This window comes from Fukomys damarensis, unplaced genomic scaffold (genome assembly GCF_012274545.1).
Source record: "Fukomys damarensis isolate Sample0158 unplaced genomic scaffold, DMR_v1.0_HiC HiC_scaffold_7, whole genome shotgun sequence".
NCBI classification, from domain to species: Eukaryota; Metazoa; Chordata; class Mammalia; order Rodentia; family Bathyergidae; genus Fukomys; species Fukomys damarensis.
The window spans coordinates 1,282,168-1,298,480 of NW_022900919.1; the positions used below are offsets into that span (position 1 = coordinate 1,282,168).

Consider the following 16,313-nt stretch of genomic DNA (forward strand, 5'->3'; position numbering starts at 1 on the left):
CAGTAACGCTTCGGGAACATAAATGGTAGCCAGAGAGAAATGGCCATAAGAGGGCTGGGGATTTAGCTCAGTGATTCTGCCACCTGGCTCTCAAGAGCAAGGACCCGAGTTCAATCCTTGGTGGAAAGGGAAGGGGAAGGGGAAGGAAAGGTAAAAGGAAAATGAGAGGAAAGGAAAGGAAAGAGGGAGGGAGGGAGGGCCATAAGATGGCACCACAGCAAGTTGTGGTCATGTTTTCCAGTGGGATAGATATGTTACTCTTCGGAAATCTCGTAACGAAAAAATAGCAACACCCAGAAAATGAAGCTGGAAGGAAGCACCTAGTAAACACAAAAGAGCACACCAGATTAACCAGCAAGAAAGTATACATTACTACAGAGCACTTCCACATAAGGCCTTTTCCTACAAAGAGAAAGAGTTCTTCCCTCAAAAAGAAAAGGAATTGCTTCTCAAACAGCCTTTGTTTAAAAGAACTGAGCAAAGTTATATAAGCTGCCCAATGGGGGGAAGAGTCATTTCCATAGCAAGAAAAATGCGTGTGTCTGTCAGCTGGCTAAGCAGAGATGCGCCCTCAGACTACTCCACACAGGAGAACTGGTGAGTGCTAAGGAGGAGGCCAGAGCAGGGCTGCCATACGCGACCCACTGCGTGATCTCTCACACGGAGGCCGACTGTTTCCAAGTGTACCAGCCTTACCAGACCAAAGCAAGGGGAGCATGATCATCTTCACGATGAGGAAGAGCTGTTTATCCTAGGGTTAATCTTTGGAGACTCGTGACTACTTACATTATGCTCTCATACACAACTATCAAAGATGGGCCCCCTTCTGTCTCTCTTAGACAGAAGCTATCTTTCTCTCAATAAATTTTTGCTACTACTCTTAAAAAAAAATCAAAGCCATTTCCCAGGCAGATTTATATGATATGAATTCCAAATGTGGTAAAATGAGCAACTTCAATCACTTCCTTAACCTCAACTTTCAGCACACAAAGATAAAGGTAATAAATTTCACTCAAACCTCAGGCAATGAGACATGACCAGTCACAGCCCAACAAGTACTTACAAAGGCTGAACAGGGAGATGGAGTTACACCAAGAACAGTCTCCCCTCGCCCTTCCTGTCTCTGTTTTATTCATTCATACAGTAAAGTGTACGTAGCAGCCATTCAGTGGTAAGCACTAGAGAGACAGATGTGAACAAGAGAAGCAGTGGCATACAGGAGCTAGAAATGATGATGACATCAGAGGATGAAAAAGTAATTTAATGATGATAATTGTCATAACAATTGTGTATGAAGTTCAATGAAATGACAAGTAAACCTCTTTTCTTTATAAAGTACCCAGCTCCAGGCATTTGGTTACAGTGATAGAAAACAGATTAATCCATGCATGGTATTTTCATAATTTTAAATATGATTTTGTTGCATAATGAGATATTATAAACAAGTATGTTAGGAGTTCACTGATGTGATATCTGACATAAAGAGGAGATAGTTTTATTTGGGCTCATGATTTCAGAGGGTTCAGTCCATGTTGGCTCCATGGCAGAAATGGCGGAACAGTACAATGGAGGACAGCTGCTCACCTCATGGCAGCCAGGAAGCACAGAAATGGTGAGAGAGTCAGGCAGAAAGGAGCTAGGGAGCAGATGTTGTCCCCAAAGTTACACTCCCTCACCCACTTTCTCCAGTGAGGGTCCAGCTCCTGTTCCCATCACATCCTGTCTCATCATAAGAGTGGATTCATCCACTGATGACCTTAAAGCCCTCAGGTCCGATCACCCCTCGGAGCACCGCTGCCTTATGGATCAAGCCGTCAGTCCACATATGCACACCCACATGTACACACAACGTCAGAAAACTGGCTGCCTACCCAACATCCACTCTTGCTTCCTCCCTCTTTGTGCCAGAACCCTAATTTTGTTGCGACACGCAACTCCACCTCAGAGAAAACCACCTCTTCCAGCCTCCAGGGTCAAATCCAATCGTGGTCACTGTCTTCCAAAGACATCAGTGTGTTTGGGCATACACATGGGTGTTAGTCTCGGTAAAGAAGAGGTAAGGGAACCTGGGATGGAGCCTGCTGGTGCATGCTTCTGGGAAAGTGGTTCCTCCCCACCTAGAGGAAGACTTGGGAGAAACAGGCCTCTTCTTCCTGAAAATCAGTCTGTATACAAAGCCTGGACCTGCTAAGGGCACACTGTGACCTAAGAGGAAACATCCTCACACACTGAGAATGGGCGAAGTGGATAATGCCACATGAATCATTCTCTTCTTCCTGAAAATCAGTCTGTATACAAAGCCTGGACCTGCTAAGGGCACACTGGGACCTAAGAGGAAACATCCTCACACACTGAGAATGGGTGAAGTGGATAATGCCACATGAATCCGACGCCTTACAAAAAGAAACTGTCCACAACGGATGCCACTAATACTGCAGAACCTGAAAAGGGAATTTCTAAGCCCAGTCAGAATACAAAAGGCTACCCAGCCCATGACCATTCTCCAATTATTTACTAAAAGAAACACAGTCTTACTCTGAACACAAAGTACTTGGCCAAAATACTTGATTTCCCAGCCTACTTGTCAGCTTGGAGTGGCCACTGAGACGTAAATAGGAGCTGCTCAGGGCGTAGCTTCCAGGAAAGCTCCATCGGGTGCTGACTCAGCTGCAGATGTGAAGGCAGAAGTTCCAAGGCCATCCTGGACCAACAGATGGCCCTGGGATCCAGGAACTGGAATCCCAGATGACCGTGGATTTGCCAAGCCAACCCTGCACTGACCATCCATGGGCTTCTTGCACATAGGAGAGACATGAACCTCTATGCTGTTCGAGCTGCCTTATCAGGTATTCCACTGCATGTGGCCACAGAGAACTTTAAGTGAAGGTCACCAAATTCCAAGTTTTCGGGACTCGGGGGAAGCATCAGTTTGTCGTGCTGTCAGACAGATTTCACATGGGGTGCATCCTCACCTACATGCCTGTGTCTGACTGTTCTCTCTCCCTTCCTGAAGACACAGCTGTGTGTGGTGAGTGACTTCAACAGTGTACCCAGTGCTTCCCACACGACCCAGGAATGCAGTCAGCTGCTCCAACTGCAAGGAAACTCCATCTCAGAAAGTCCTCACCACCTCATACTGTTGACTACCAGTGACAAAAATGCCAGGCAGGATTAATGCTAATGAGCTGAATACAAAAAGCTTCAGAATCCAGACACACAGAAATTATTACTGTAATTTCATGCATACAACATACATTCCACATATAACTTACACACATAAAATAAGCTTCAAAAACACTTTTATTAAGTACAAAATATAATAACCCACAACCTTTTTTTCAAGTTAAAGCCACTGCACTAAGACAAATGACATTTAAATGAGTGAGGTCATCAAAAATTCAGAGTTTTAACTTCTGATAATCTGTAAAGAAACAATTTGGTACTTTCATATATAAGTACAGGTATTTTAATAAACAACATACTACACTTTTCTAAGGGTACAAAATACTAATTTTTTTTCCGTGTCTAGAAGTAAAATAGTTTAAAAGCTTCTCTCTAAAAAGTTTCTCTTTGTTTTAGAAATAAAATCAAATAATGGTAGCACAAAAGTGACAATACCAAACATTAACTAAATATAAATGAGCTTTGCACTCAAGCCTATGGGTATATCCTGGGCATAACTAGCAGTTATTTTGAGATACACAAGAGGATCAAGGTCCTGAAAAGTAAAATAGCCTAAACTTTCTCACTCAAAGGCATCACTGTGGTGGCCAAGAAAAAAACCTTTATCATTAGGAGCTTTTCTGAGAAATTTCACACACCCACACCGCCCACACACACACACACACACACACACAGAGTTAATGGTAATCAAAGCACCATCAGCAGGAGCTAGTGATGGAGTTCAGGGTACAGCACTTTCCTAGCATGGAGGAGGCCCCGGCTGCAATCACCACAGCTGAAAAGAGAATACCATTAGCTCATTGTTTATGGAAAGAGCAAAACTTCAAGAAACAAATGTTAGAGAAAAAGCCACATTGCTTAACAAACCCTTCAGACTTCACGCTTCGTATAGGTGCACTCTTTGTTACATTTTTAAATGATCAAATGGGGGTTGTGATTCTGTTAATCACCAAAATAATGGTAACATGAATTAAAAAATTGTACATTGCAGCATGACAGATCCAATTCTAACCTTTCTTCATCTGACGTGAAGGTGTTGACGACAAATAGGTTTTAATTGAAGGTATTTTAAAGGCCTCTGTTCCACTGGTTTACTTTGAAAACTTCTAAAAGAACGTGTGAAGTCAAAGCATACAACTCCATTGTTAATACTCATATTTTTTAAATACTTCATCTCAATTCCTTAGAACTAGAGGAACATAATCTTGTACCACAGACTCAAAAATACATAAATCTAGGAAAGTGACTGGGGCAGAATTAAGATTGCTTCTGTTGTTTTGGTTGGCTTTTGATGCTCGGCTTCTCTTATTATTCCTACTTACGTTGTTAACATTTCTTTTAGGTGAAAGCAGTCCGTACTTTTTCTCATTGAAAAACTACTTTTACCTGACCCTGGAAAGAGAACTTTAAGTAATGCTTTTCATATGTCCGACTCAAACTGTGGGACTGGTGTTTTGTTTCTCCTTTTAATTTACAATAAAATTATACCCTTGTGAGTCCCAAAGTAAGATAATACTGAGTTATTCAAAATTCGGGAACTGAAAATATCATCAGCCTCTGAGTCATCAGAATCAACATTTCACAGGCTTCACCCCATTTGCAGGGCTAATGAACTCCAAACATACATTACTTCACTAAGTGGCAAAATGTTACATTTTTAGTATCAGAGGAGTAACTCGTGCGTTGCTTCGGCTTCTTTTAAAAGAAGCAGGTAAAGGTTTTCAGGGATACTAGAAGTTAACAGATGACCATTCTCAAGTTTAATGCTCTTCTCACAGCCTAAAACTACTACCCAAAGAAGTGCCTTTTCTCTTAGAATTTAAAGAGAAGAGCTAGATAGGGCATCTCTGAAACACAGAAGCATGTTTCAAACACGTTTTCAGAAGCCGCAATATACAAAGTCAGCACAAAGACTAAGGAACGACACCGTTTCTACAATAGGATTTGAACGAAGCCTGAGGGGTATTAACTAAAATGTGCACCACACATCTGTGTACAGACAATGTGAGCTTCACGACGGACACTAAAATTAAGAGTCCTAAAAATGTGCAGACGCAGTCAGTACCTTGGGCTTTAACATCTCTGATGATTTTCTGAAGTTCTTCCAATTCTGCATCAAGTTCTTCGTAGTTCAGTTCTCTGGATTCAACTTTCGGCGCCCGGAACAGGGAGGGGTCTGTCCCCAGATAGGAGCACTGCAAGTGGCCACGGTCACTGAGAGTGACTATCACTCCCTTTAGGTCGCTACAGCAGGGAGAGAAGATGCGGCATGAAGAGGGTCTCCGCGCAGGAAGTCCTGCCTAACTGCATTTGTACTGAACCCACCTTTAACATACGCGTAAGAAAACGGCTGCATATCTATTTTTAAAGTCTGACTGCAAAGACACCATTCCAACATTTAAACATCGTGTATACGTTCCCTGTGCTAAGGTCCGCTACAGATGGGAAAAATCCTCACCGCCCCGCTTGAGCTGTGACTGCGCTGCACACCGCCCCGCAGGACTGCCGGCCTCACCCCGCTGCCTGTGCAGCCTGGGGACCAGCAAGCCCCGCACACTGGCGCCTCTCCCAGAGGGTGCTGGGCGCCAGCTTCGCGCAGACCAGGAGTGAGGTCAGGACAGCCCGGGGCGGAGTCACCACGGGAGGCCGTAAGGGAAAACAAGGGCCTGCTCCTTCCCAACCTCTCCCGTAGCTGTCTCTGTACGCTCTTCACTCCTGGTCATCTCTGGCCCTCCTCATTTGCTGCGTGAAGGGTGGCCCCCAATGCCCGGGGAAGCGAGCACCAGTGCAGCAGAGTGGAGAGCTGGGACCTCTGGCATGAGGAGCGGCTGGCCCAGGCACCACCCGGTGAGCGGACTGACACTGGTTACCAGAGCCCTGGGGCTGGGCTCACTCTCAGGGCACTCTTGCCTTCCTGTGTGCACCGTGGAACAGCGCGGCAAGAAGGCCCTCGGCACACACAGACCCTCCATCTTGAGTTCCTCAGCCCCAGACCCTCCACCAAATAATTCTTTGCTTTATAAACTACCCAGGCTCTGGTGCTCTGTTATAGTAGTGCAGAATGGACTAACACACCATCCTTGCTTGTTCTCTTAGGCTCCCTCACCTCTGTTTTAGTATTCTGTTCATAATATAGGAATTGAGGACAACTTTTTGCGTGCGTGTGTGGTACCGGGGATCAAACTTAGGAACTTGTGCTTGAAAAGCAGGCACAGTGCCACTGAGCTAAATCCCCAGTCCGAACTCTGGATAACTTTAACAGGTCATTTTAAAAATAAAACTTGCTACATTTTTCTGAACTTACTATAGAAAGTAAAAAAGAGGAATACTCTCTTTGCTTCTTCCTTAGTTTTCAAAAGACAGTCAACCTTGCCATAAATCATTTTGAGTTGATAAAGGACTTGTCCAGTTTTGATTATATTTTCTATAGCAGCCTTTGATTTAAAAAGATTCCAACTCTGTTCTAAAGGTTAACTATTAATCAAATATAATAAAAAAATGTGAGATGAAAGAAGATGAAAAATGCTGCTATTCATCAGAAGCAGTGAACAGGAGAGAATCCAGACAACAGATAAGAGATGTAGGAGTCTGGGCTTTTTCTGGATAAATAAAAAGCCTGAACTCCCAATTCTGAATCATCGCAATTGGCTATCTCATTAATATAGACGCTTAACTGGGTTAACCACTGCTTTATCCTTCCTGTAAGGACCACCAGCGTCCACTTCACAACCTGCCTTACACACAGCCTTCCTGCGTGCACCTCCTCCAGGCCCAGTACAGTCAGGGATATGGAGACCTGTGATGCGGCCTCAGAAGGCAAGCAGACGGCTGTCACTGACGCAGTAGGTAGAGGACAGGACTAGGAGTCAACTTAGAGAAGTCTCCTAATGCTAGCTCTAAAATGAGAAGGTGAGGTCAGATATCCCCCAAAATCTTTAAATTGCATGAATTGTCCTGTCATCTACCTTAGAAAATGAAATGGTTTTTCCTAAAGAGTGAATAGAACCCCCATAGAACCTCTGGGCCCCAATCTTTCTTTAAAGGCAACTGAAGCCACCTAGTGGCAAGGAAGTTGTAACTCCAGCTCTAAGGACTCAAGAGTAGTTAAAGGAAGTTTTGTGAATTATATACATTAACTATAACATGTTCTTTATATGTAGCCCAAGACAATCCTACACACACACACACACACACACACACACACACACACACACACACTCTCACACGGGGTGGGGGAAAGAGCCTCCACTTGAACATGCATCTGGAATGCTCAGAATGCTAACGGTCAGGTCTTTGTCTGGCTCCTCAGAGAATGTGGAAATCACCCATCCTTTGAATTCAAACGGCCACTTCCATTTCATCTTATCTTCTGAGTGGTCCATAATATAAGTAAGACAGCATGACTCCATGAAAATATCTGTCCACATCCAAATTTATTTAGTTTTTAAATTGGATAGTTTATTACTAATCAGTTTTATTCCACTGTTTTAGATAATAAAGAACTGTCAGTTGAGATAAAAGGGATATATCTAAGAAGTTATCAGAACATGTTAAGTTTTGGAGTTCAAATAGGAAGACTGCATCAGGGGGATACTGTTATTTCTTCAGACTAAATTAATTGTGCCACTTAAACAATTTACTTTTTTTCTTATCAATGGCATCAGAGCCTCTGCATATGATTTAAGTCAAATAACAGAAATTTAGAATATAGGTGAATTCATTTAACATTACATTTTGTATTTCACGGCACACTAAGATAAAATTTAAAAATTCAAATAAACCTCTGTAATTTCTGTCTAAAACATCCAGGACGGACACACTTTGACACAAGCCTGTAAAACTACTAAATGCGTAAGCACTATCATCACTTGGCACTTTTATGTGAAGGACAAATTATAGATATAGATCCATAGATACATCTCTTAAAGTAAAGTGAAATTTAAGTATACAGAAGAAAATAACTATCAAGATTTTTTAAAAATTATTTTTAACAATACAATCTGAGTGGGTTGACAGATAAGACTCAGAATGATAGAATTTTATACTGAAAGGAGCCACCAGGTAAATCTAACATTGTGTAACCTGTTGCTTCCAACAGAAAAACAGAATTAACACTGACGAAACTAAGGTCTCTGAACTATTTCTGGCCCTTGAAGCACATCAGCTAACTGGAGGCACCAGGATAATATACTTTTTGAAGAATGAAGGTCAAGGATGTTATTATATTCTTAGTACATGTTAGTATTTTGTGACTGTAGCAATGAGACGAAATTAAACAATACAGTTTAGCTCAGGAGTTTGAAGTTAATTGTTTCATCATTCAGTAAACAGAACCCGGCCTTAACAAAGCATTCAAACAAAATTCCAGATGGATTCTAAAAGCTAAATTTTACAATTTGAAACTACAAAACTATTTATCTTCCTTTGGGATGGGAAAAACTTTTGGTGTAAGAGGATACAACAAGGAAAGGAGCTCTAAATGGAAACGTTTAAAAAAATCTTCAACTTGTTATTTACCTATAAAAACAACAGTAAGAAAAACAAAAGACAAATTGGGAAATCATTGGCAATGAATATAAAAACAAATAATTTTAAGTTGAACAATATGAAGTAGCTGATAGTTAACTATTTTTTAACCTATAAAACAATTTCATGTATTGAACCTAATAGGTAAAGAACTGTTACAAATTAATGAAGAGAAGACTATATCCCAACAGAAAAACATCACAGGACGCACACAGACATTCACACATAAACAAAACAGTCAAAAATAGATGGAAAAAATTTCACAATCAAAGAAATGTATATTTTAAATTCTTTTTAAAAGCTACATTTAACATGTTAAACTAGCAAAAGAAACTTCTTTCAGGGTTTCAAACTCAGGACCTTGCACTTGCAAGGCAGGCAGCGGCCGAATCATGAGTTAAATCTCCAGCCCCAAAATAAACTATATTTAAAGAGTCAGTCCTGTTATTAGCAAACATACCAACAAACTTTTCTTAGGAATGCAACTTCATTATAATCCTTTTAAAGAACATTTTAGAAATATATCAAAAGCCTTAAAATGCTCAAGATGTCTTTTACACTGTAATCTACTTCCATAATAATTAAGTAGTATTATTTAGAAACAACCCAAATGAAAATAGCAAAATATTTTAAAATCAGGACACATTTATCATAGAATGTTTAAAAGTCCCTAAAAAGCATATCTTCCAAAATATCTGCTATTAAAAAGGTAGTAAAATATACTAAATGTAAAAGCAATACATTGTACTTGCTTCATTCTAAATTTATAAAAATACATCTGTAAAACACAGATTGGAAAACAATACCAAATGCTAATGCAGCAGTTACTGTTAAGCTAGTGAGTAATGATTTATTTTTATTGTTTTATAGTTATAAAATGAAGTTGGAAGAAAACCTGTTTTTCTTTTTCTAAGGCGAAAAATGTTCTATTTTCCACTGCCACAGACTGAATTTGAGTCAGCATCTGTGGAACTCAAAATATTCATCCACTTATCTTTTCCTGACCAGGCCGATTTACAAAGATACAACCTGGAGGGATGTGAACCTGAGCTCACAACAGACAGAAAATGAACAGTTCCTTTCCGCTGCTAATACAATGATATAAATGAATAATCATTTTTAAAATAAAAAGAATGCGCATAAAATCTAACGGTCACAAAGGGCCCAAACACATGTGCTGGAGGAAAGAGAAACCCTTTGGCAAATGATGCTGGGAGAACTGGCCGCCCACATGTAGAAGACTGAGCCAATCTCATCTCCACCACCACGCACTGAACTAAAACTCAAATGGCTGAAGACCTAGGTATTAAAACAGAAACAACCTGCTGGAAGGTAAAATAGGTAAACTCTGGAAGGCAAAGACAAGAACTTTCTGAACAGAAACCCAATTGTACAGGAAATCAAATCAAGAATCAACTAATGGTCCTCTGCACAGCAAAGGAAACAACCAGCAGAGTGAAGAGACAACCTACAGAACAGGAGAAAATGTCTGCTAGCTACACCTCGGACCAAGGAGTAACATAAAGAACTCAGAAGCATTAGATCTCCAAAAGGACAGATCCAGTCAAAAAATGGGCATCTGAAATAAATAGGCCCTTCTCAGAAGAAGTACAAATGACCAATAAATATATGAAAAAATGTTCACCGTCTCTGACCATTAGAAAATGCAAATTAAACAGCACTCAAATTCCATCTCACTCCAGAAAGAATGGCTAGTATCAAGAAATTAAGAATCGCAAATGCTGGTGAGGCTGTGGAGAAGAAAGAACCCTTCTACATTGTTGGTGGGAACGTAATGTAATATCATCACTATGGAAATCACTATGGAGATTCCTCAAAACCGTAAAAACAGAAATTGCATTCAATCCAGCTATTCCAGGGAGTATAGCAGCACGATGCATAATAGCTAAATCTTGGGAGCCAGAGATTTGGCTCAGTGGTTCTGCCTCCTGACTCACAAGCACAAGGGCCTGAGTGCAATCCCCGGTACCAAAAAAAAGAATAGCTAAATCTTGGAAGCAGCCCATACGTCCATCAGTATGTGAATGGATAAAGAAAATGTATTGTTTACATGTAGTAGAGTACTGCTCCGGCATAAAGGATAAAGTTGGTCCCGTGTGGGAACGTGGATGCACTCTGAGACGAGAATGTTAAGTAGAACAAATCAGACGCACAAGTTTAAATATCACGTTTCTCTTCTATGACAAACCAAAGTTCAAACAAGTTAAAGAGCAAAATAAAAGATAAAGAATAGAAAAAAGTAGCTAGATCTTTTGCAAAAGGGAAGGAGTAGAATTCAAGATGTCATCAAATTTCCCACATGCCATTATGGTAGCCTTGACAAACCTTGTTCATTAACAGGAATCATAAACTACGGTCTCTTTTCTAACTTCATTTTATACAAACATTCTGAGTTATCTACCTATCAAAGAAATCGTGACAACTTAGAATCTGCACATTGCACGCAGTGTTCACTGGAAAGCTCACGCTGCGGGGATCCGACAGGTTCAGGGCAGCAAAGCCTCGCTCGGCCCCGCAGGACGACACACAGGCACCTGAAACTATTCCGTCTCCACTCATCATCATTCGTTTACAGCGCGTTTACTGAGCATCTACCACACGACAGAAGGTATGGGGAAAGGAGGCACGGTGCTGCCCCTATAAAACACTGGTCTATGGGCTGGGGATTTAGCTCAGCGGTTCGGTGGCCTGCCTCGCAAGCGCAAGGATCCGAGTTCAATCCCCGGTACCAAAAAAAATAAATAAACCCTGGTCTGACTAGAAAGGAAAATACTTTTATTGCCATCGTGGCCCAATGTGGCAGACATGACAGTGCAGGGGAAAGCGTGCCGTAGGCTTGTGTGAAAGAGCAGAGCGGGGCTTCACAGGGCAAGGACACAGAAGCTGTGCCTCAACCTACAAACACAGCCTCAAATATGAAGAGAACGGACACAGCAGAGGCGGACTCATTCGGTCCCAGCTCACTAAACGCAGCTTTGCGCCGCGTCCCGGTTTCTATCTGCAGACAGATCTCTCCCCCGGCGTCTGGAGTCCAGGCACGCACACGAACCTGCGAGGACAAGCCATATACAAACCACAGCACTTCCATCGCACATACTGCCAGCTGTGCTTTTAAAATCTGTCCCTAACCCGAGCACCTCTCCCCAGGTCACCACGGTGTCCCTGGACACCTCCCGCGACAGGCCGTACCTATTTCCTCCCCCTTCTCCAAGCACAGCAGCATCGATTACTAAGCCCTCTGGTCCAGGGCTGCAGGACAGACCCTGCTGAGAGGCAGGGATCACATGTGGCTGCAGAAACGTGACAGAGCGGAGCCCCGAGCATGCGGTGATAAACCCATCCAGAAACGGCTGGGCCTGCGGAGCAAGTCACGTATGTCACATACCATACTCAGGAGGGCCACTCACACGCCTGTGAGGACTCGGTGATATCAAGAAAGAACCTTTTCCCTCTCATTCTTAGGGGCCCACTCGAGCACACTCCTGTTGCAGGGTATTCTCGGGGTCCTTTGCCCAGATGTGAGCAAGGATGGCTCCTCTCTGCCTCACGGCAGAAAGTAGCCTGCTCCGTGGGGACTTAGCTGACCAGACGTCTCCCACGCCCCTGCACCCCGGCTCTTTATCCACCTCTTATACTTCATGTCTCCCACAGCACTGGTCTGACATGTTACATTACGTATTCGTTTGGTGATTGTTTTACGTCTGTCTCCATTAGAGCTATAAGCTCCATAAGCAGGGAATGTATTCATCTTTGAATACCTAGAGTAATATCGAGTACCTAGCAGGAACTCTAGTTAGTAGGAGCTCCTGGTAGGAGCTCTGTTAATGGAATGGGGGTCATTCTCAGAATCTTCAGAGCCTTTCACCAGGGTCTTCCATGTTCCTTCACAGGAGTGAAGCGAGTAGTTAAAATGCACAGTAGTATTCTTTTTCACATCACAATTTCAAAAGCATCCAGCACTTGACGTAAAGGCCTTCCGCTGGTCACGCTTTTTGCCAAAAGGGGGCCCCAGCTTGACTGACACTCAGCGAGCCCTTACGAAGCCCCTGGGAAGCCAGGCTGATGCATTTAAAGGTGAAGAGGCCGTGATGTCTGTCACTCAGAGAAACAGGTGAACTTCAGCTGACCCACCTGGCCCAGCAGACGTCTTCCCACTTAGGTAGAGCTGCATATGTTTGCTTCTCAAAATGAAGCACTGGAATGGAGAATCCGATCCTTCTCCACCTGCACTCAATATTTACGAAATGCCCATAATGACCAGGTATTGTGCTACGCTCTGGGGACTTGTACAGTTCAACAGAAGATGTACAGCGTTCCCTGCCCAACATTTTAGACATTTTAGGAAAGAGCCACAGATAACTCTACAATTGTTTCTTTACTTGTGAATGTACAATTATTTAATACCATTCAATAAATGCTATATAAGGGAAGTAGATTAGACACAAAGATGGATCTCAAAGGGACTGAACAGAGTGGTGGGAATAGGGCATTGAGAGCTAGGGCTAGTGGTGAGAAGAGACTTCGGTCTAAGGAAGTGACATTGAAGCCAAGATAAATATAAGGAATGAATGAGAAGGTGAAGGAACGGGAAGAAAGATGAGAAGGAAAAGCTTGTTCAACAAGAAGGGGCAACCTGTAAAGACTCCAGGACAAGGGACTGCACGAAGAATCCAGTGAAGCAAAGAGCCTAGAGTAGCTGAAACAAATAAAGTTCAGGGGGTGATTTGGTAAAGATGAAACTAGGGAATTACAAAGGGTTAAACGATGCAGGCTCTTGAGATGCTAAGAAAAACTGTGAAGTCCAGCATCCACCTGTGGATGTGGAGAGTAGGTGAAAAGGTGCAGAAGGAGGGACATGAGAGGTCAGAACATAGCGGGAAAGCTGAAACCATGAGCAGGAATATGTCTGGATTCAACATGCAGGGCACAACAAAGCGGAATGAGGCTTCCTGAGATCCTAAACTCATATAAATGTGGAAGCAGTGAAGGCTTTTGAGCTGGTGATACTATAGACAGCTAAGTTAAGCAGAAATATTACAGACAGTCAGACAGGGATAAGCCCTCAAGGCTCCCTTACGGGAGTCGGTGCAGAGGATGAGAGCACATTACAACCGTGGCTAGAGGCACATCTGTTCAAGGTCAGGCCTCAAGATAAAGACAAAATGACCAAGCTTACGTACCTCCCAGTGGGATAAGCAATAACGTGAAGAATGTACTATAAATGGTGTCGCCTGGTCCAGTAGAATCTAGCTAGACATCAGTCACTCAGGTGGGTGGCCAGGACCTCCTGATCCATCACTTTGTAAAACAAAAAAAAGTCCTTGTTCTTTCCATGTATCTTGCTATGTGACTTGCTTCCCCATTGGACCAATATTACCTAAGGGGTTATACTTATAATCTCACTGATTGATCATAGTTTTCATCCACATTGCACCCACATCATTTCATGCCCACATCTGTAGAGTCTGCAGCAAACCACTTTCGGGTCCCCTCCCATCACTCAGGAGTTATCTTTCTCAATAAATTCTTCCTACTGTTAACCTCCACAGTTACTTAAAATTCATTCTTCAATTTTGAGGAACATGAACTCCGACATCCAGCAGGTTGGGAGTTACTTTTATCTCCCCAATACCATTTGGAGGTCTGCACAGAGATCACTGCAAGGAGCTAAGAGTGCTTTTGCTTCATGGATTCCGGATTGTGACTCATTTAAGTAATCAGAAATTGTCATCCTTGTTGTCAAATGCTTACACCTTGAATTTTTATGCCTTGTCTCTTTTACACATTTTTTAATAAAATGATGATAAATTTAAGTTGAGAACATGAGAAGATTATGACGTTTCTTTGAGGGGACATTTCACTTGTCAAGGTGACATCTTGTATTCCTGCTTTGTATATGCTGCATTTGGACGTATGAGCTACTGAATTTATTAGTGCTCTTTGCTTGGCCTGCTTGACTTGTTCTGACTGGGATTTGTTGTCCTATCTTCACCAGCAGCATTAGGGAAAACTGATGTTAGAGAATCACCTAGTGGACTTCGATAATAACCAAAATGCAAAGTTACAAAACGCTGTATATGAGTCTTTTATGAAACCTGGTTGATATTTAGGAAATACCCATGCCTACCAATACATCACAGGACTCCAGCTGCCAGCTGAAAGACAGAGAGCTGGCAGCTGATCTTATGATGTGGAGGGCAGGTTTCACTGGGAAAGTCTTCCCTGATCCCCACTACACTACACAGGGAATGTGGAGCCTGCTCTGCCTTAGCTTCCCTTTGGGGCTGATCTCCCACTGGTGAGCTGGAGATTCTAGTGCTCGAGATTCTGAGCTCTTGCCTTGCCAGGCTGGGTGATGACTCGTGGGCAAATTGTCTCAACAACGCACTGTGAATGTGAGAAGAAAAGACTTCCTTTTTCTGACCTCATTTCTGATCTTTTCCTGTCACTTTGTACTTTCCGTTTTTGGAAGCATGTTTCTGCTAAAGACTAGAGAAGGAGGCACCCTGAACTGTCTCAATCTTCTGCTCCATCCAACAGCTAAAACTTTTAAGTTGAGCCCATAGAAAATGAGCATCTGCTAATGCCCAAGACAGAGAAGTCTCCTTAAACGAGGAACACATATCCCATTTCTGGCTCAGATGAGACATCAGAATTTTGGCTGTCTGGGAGAACACATATGAAAGAGATGTCCCTGCTCAGCACTCTGGGCACAGTTCCCTGAGTACAAGAAACTAAACCTGAGGCCCTGTGCGAAGAACCAACTTCTGGGTAAGAACAGAAGGAGCTATTTCCTAAAGCACAATATTTAAGGGCTGAAGATACACTTAATTTAAGGGAGAATCCCCAACCTCTGGATCACTCTCCTGGTTCTCATCATTTATTAAACTTTTAAGAACAGATACTACACTTGACCTTAGCCAAAGGGCTGAGAAACGATAAGGTTCTCATCATTTATGTGCGTAGGGGAGAGAAGCACTTTCACTAATGTGTAACTTCTAGTTGCTGAGACTGTGAGTTTCACATCTTTGTTACACATCTAGAGACAAAATAATTTATGGATTTTTAATTTTTAATTAGGTTTATTGGTACAATTTAGACACAGGCCCGCGGATTTAGCTCAGTGGTTCTGCCGCCTGCCTTGCAAGCACAAGGACCTGAGTTCGATCCCCAGTACCAAAAAAACAACAACAATTTAGATATACATAATCACACTCATCATATGGAATTTGTACCTGTACCTGATGTATCTTATCTTTTTCCCCACTCTCCAGCCCTCCCTTTAACTCTTCTTCCCCTTCTTGTCTACAAAAGCTTTGTAACTTCTGACCAGTCTTAGCTTGACATTCACACTGTCTACAGACAGAATAACTACCTCTGCTTTTTTCTGCATTCCTGATGCATGGAACATTGTTTTCCATCCTTTGACTTTCCATCTCTGAATTGTTTTGAGTTGTTAAATGTGTTTCTTGTACACAACATATTGTTGGATCTTGTTTCTGATCCATTCTGTCGGTCTGTTTCTTTTGACTGATGAAGTGAGCTCATTCACACTGATGGTTATAGCTGATACGTAGTGCGCC

At 42.4% G+C, this 16,313-nt stretch overlaps 1 protein-coding gene and 1 non-coding gene across 2 annotated transcripts; both read right to left on the reverse strand.

Annotated features, from left to right (window-relative positions):
- Positions 1-3,857: 3,857 nt before the first annotated feature.
- LOC109117678 (protein PTHB1) lies at positions 3,858-5,591 on the reverse strand. The gene is made up of 3 exons (XM_033760993.1): positions 5,560-5,591; positions 5,249-5,427; positions 3,858-3,958 (listed from the first exon to the last, which is right to left on the reverse strand). The coding sequence occupies exons 1-3, from the start codon at positions 5,571-5,573 to the stop codon at positions 3,882-3,884; spliced, it is 270 nt and encodes an 89-aa protein (XP_033616884.1). The 5' UTR covers positions 5,574-5,591; the 3' UTR covers positions 3,858-3,881.
- Positions 5,592-15,479: 9,888 nt separating this feature from the next.
- Positions 15,480-15,670, reverse strand: LOC117285280. Its single transcript, XR_004516260.1, has one exon. It is a non-coding gene; the product is annotated as a U2 spliceosomal RNA (small nuclear RNA).
- Positions 15,671-16,313: the final 643 nt, after the last annotated feature.

What these genes read in the sequence shown, in the direction of transcription:
- LOC109117678 (XM_033760993.1), bottom strand. An exon ending in CAGAGATGTTAAAGCCCAAG is followed by an intron (nt 3,959 to 5,248) that starts GTACTGACTGCG and finishes TTCTCTTTTCAG; the next exon opens with CTGTGGTGATTGCAGCCGGG.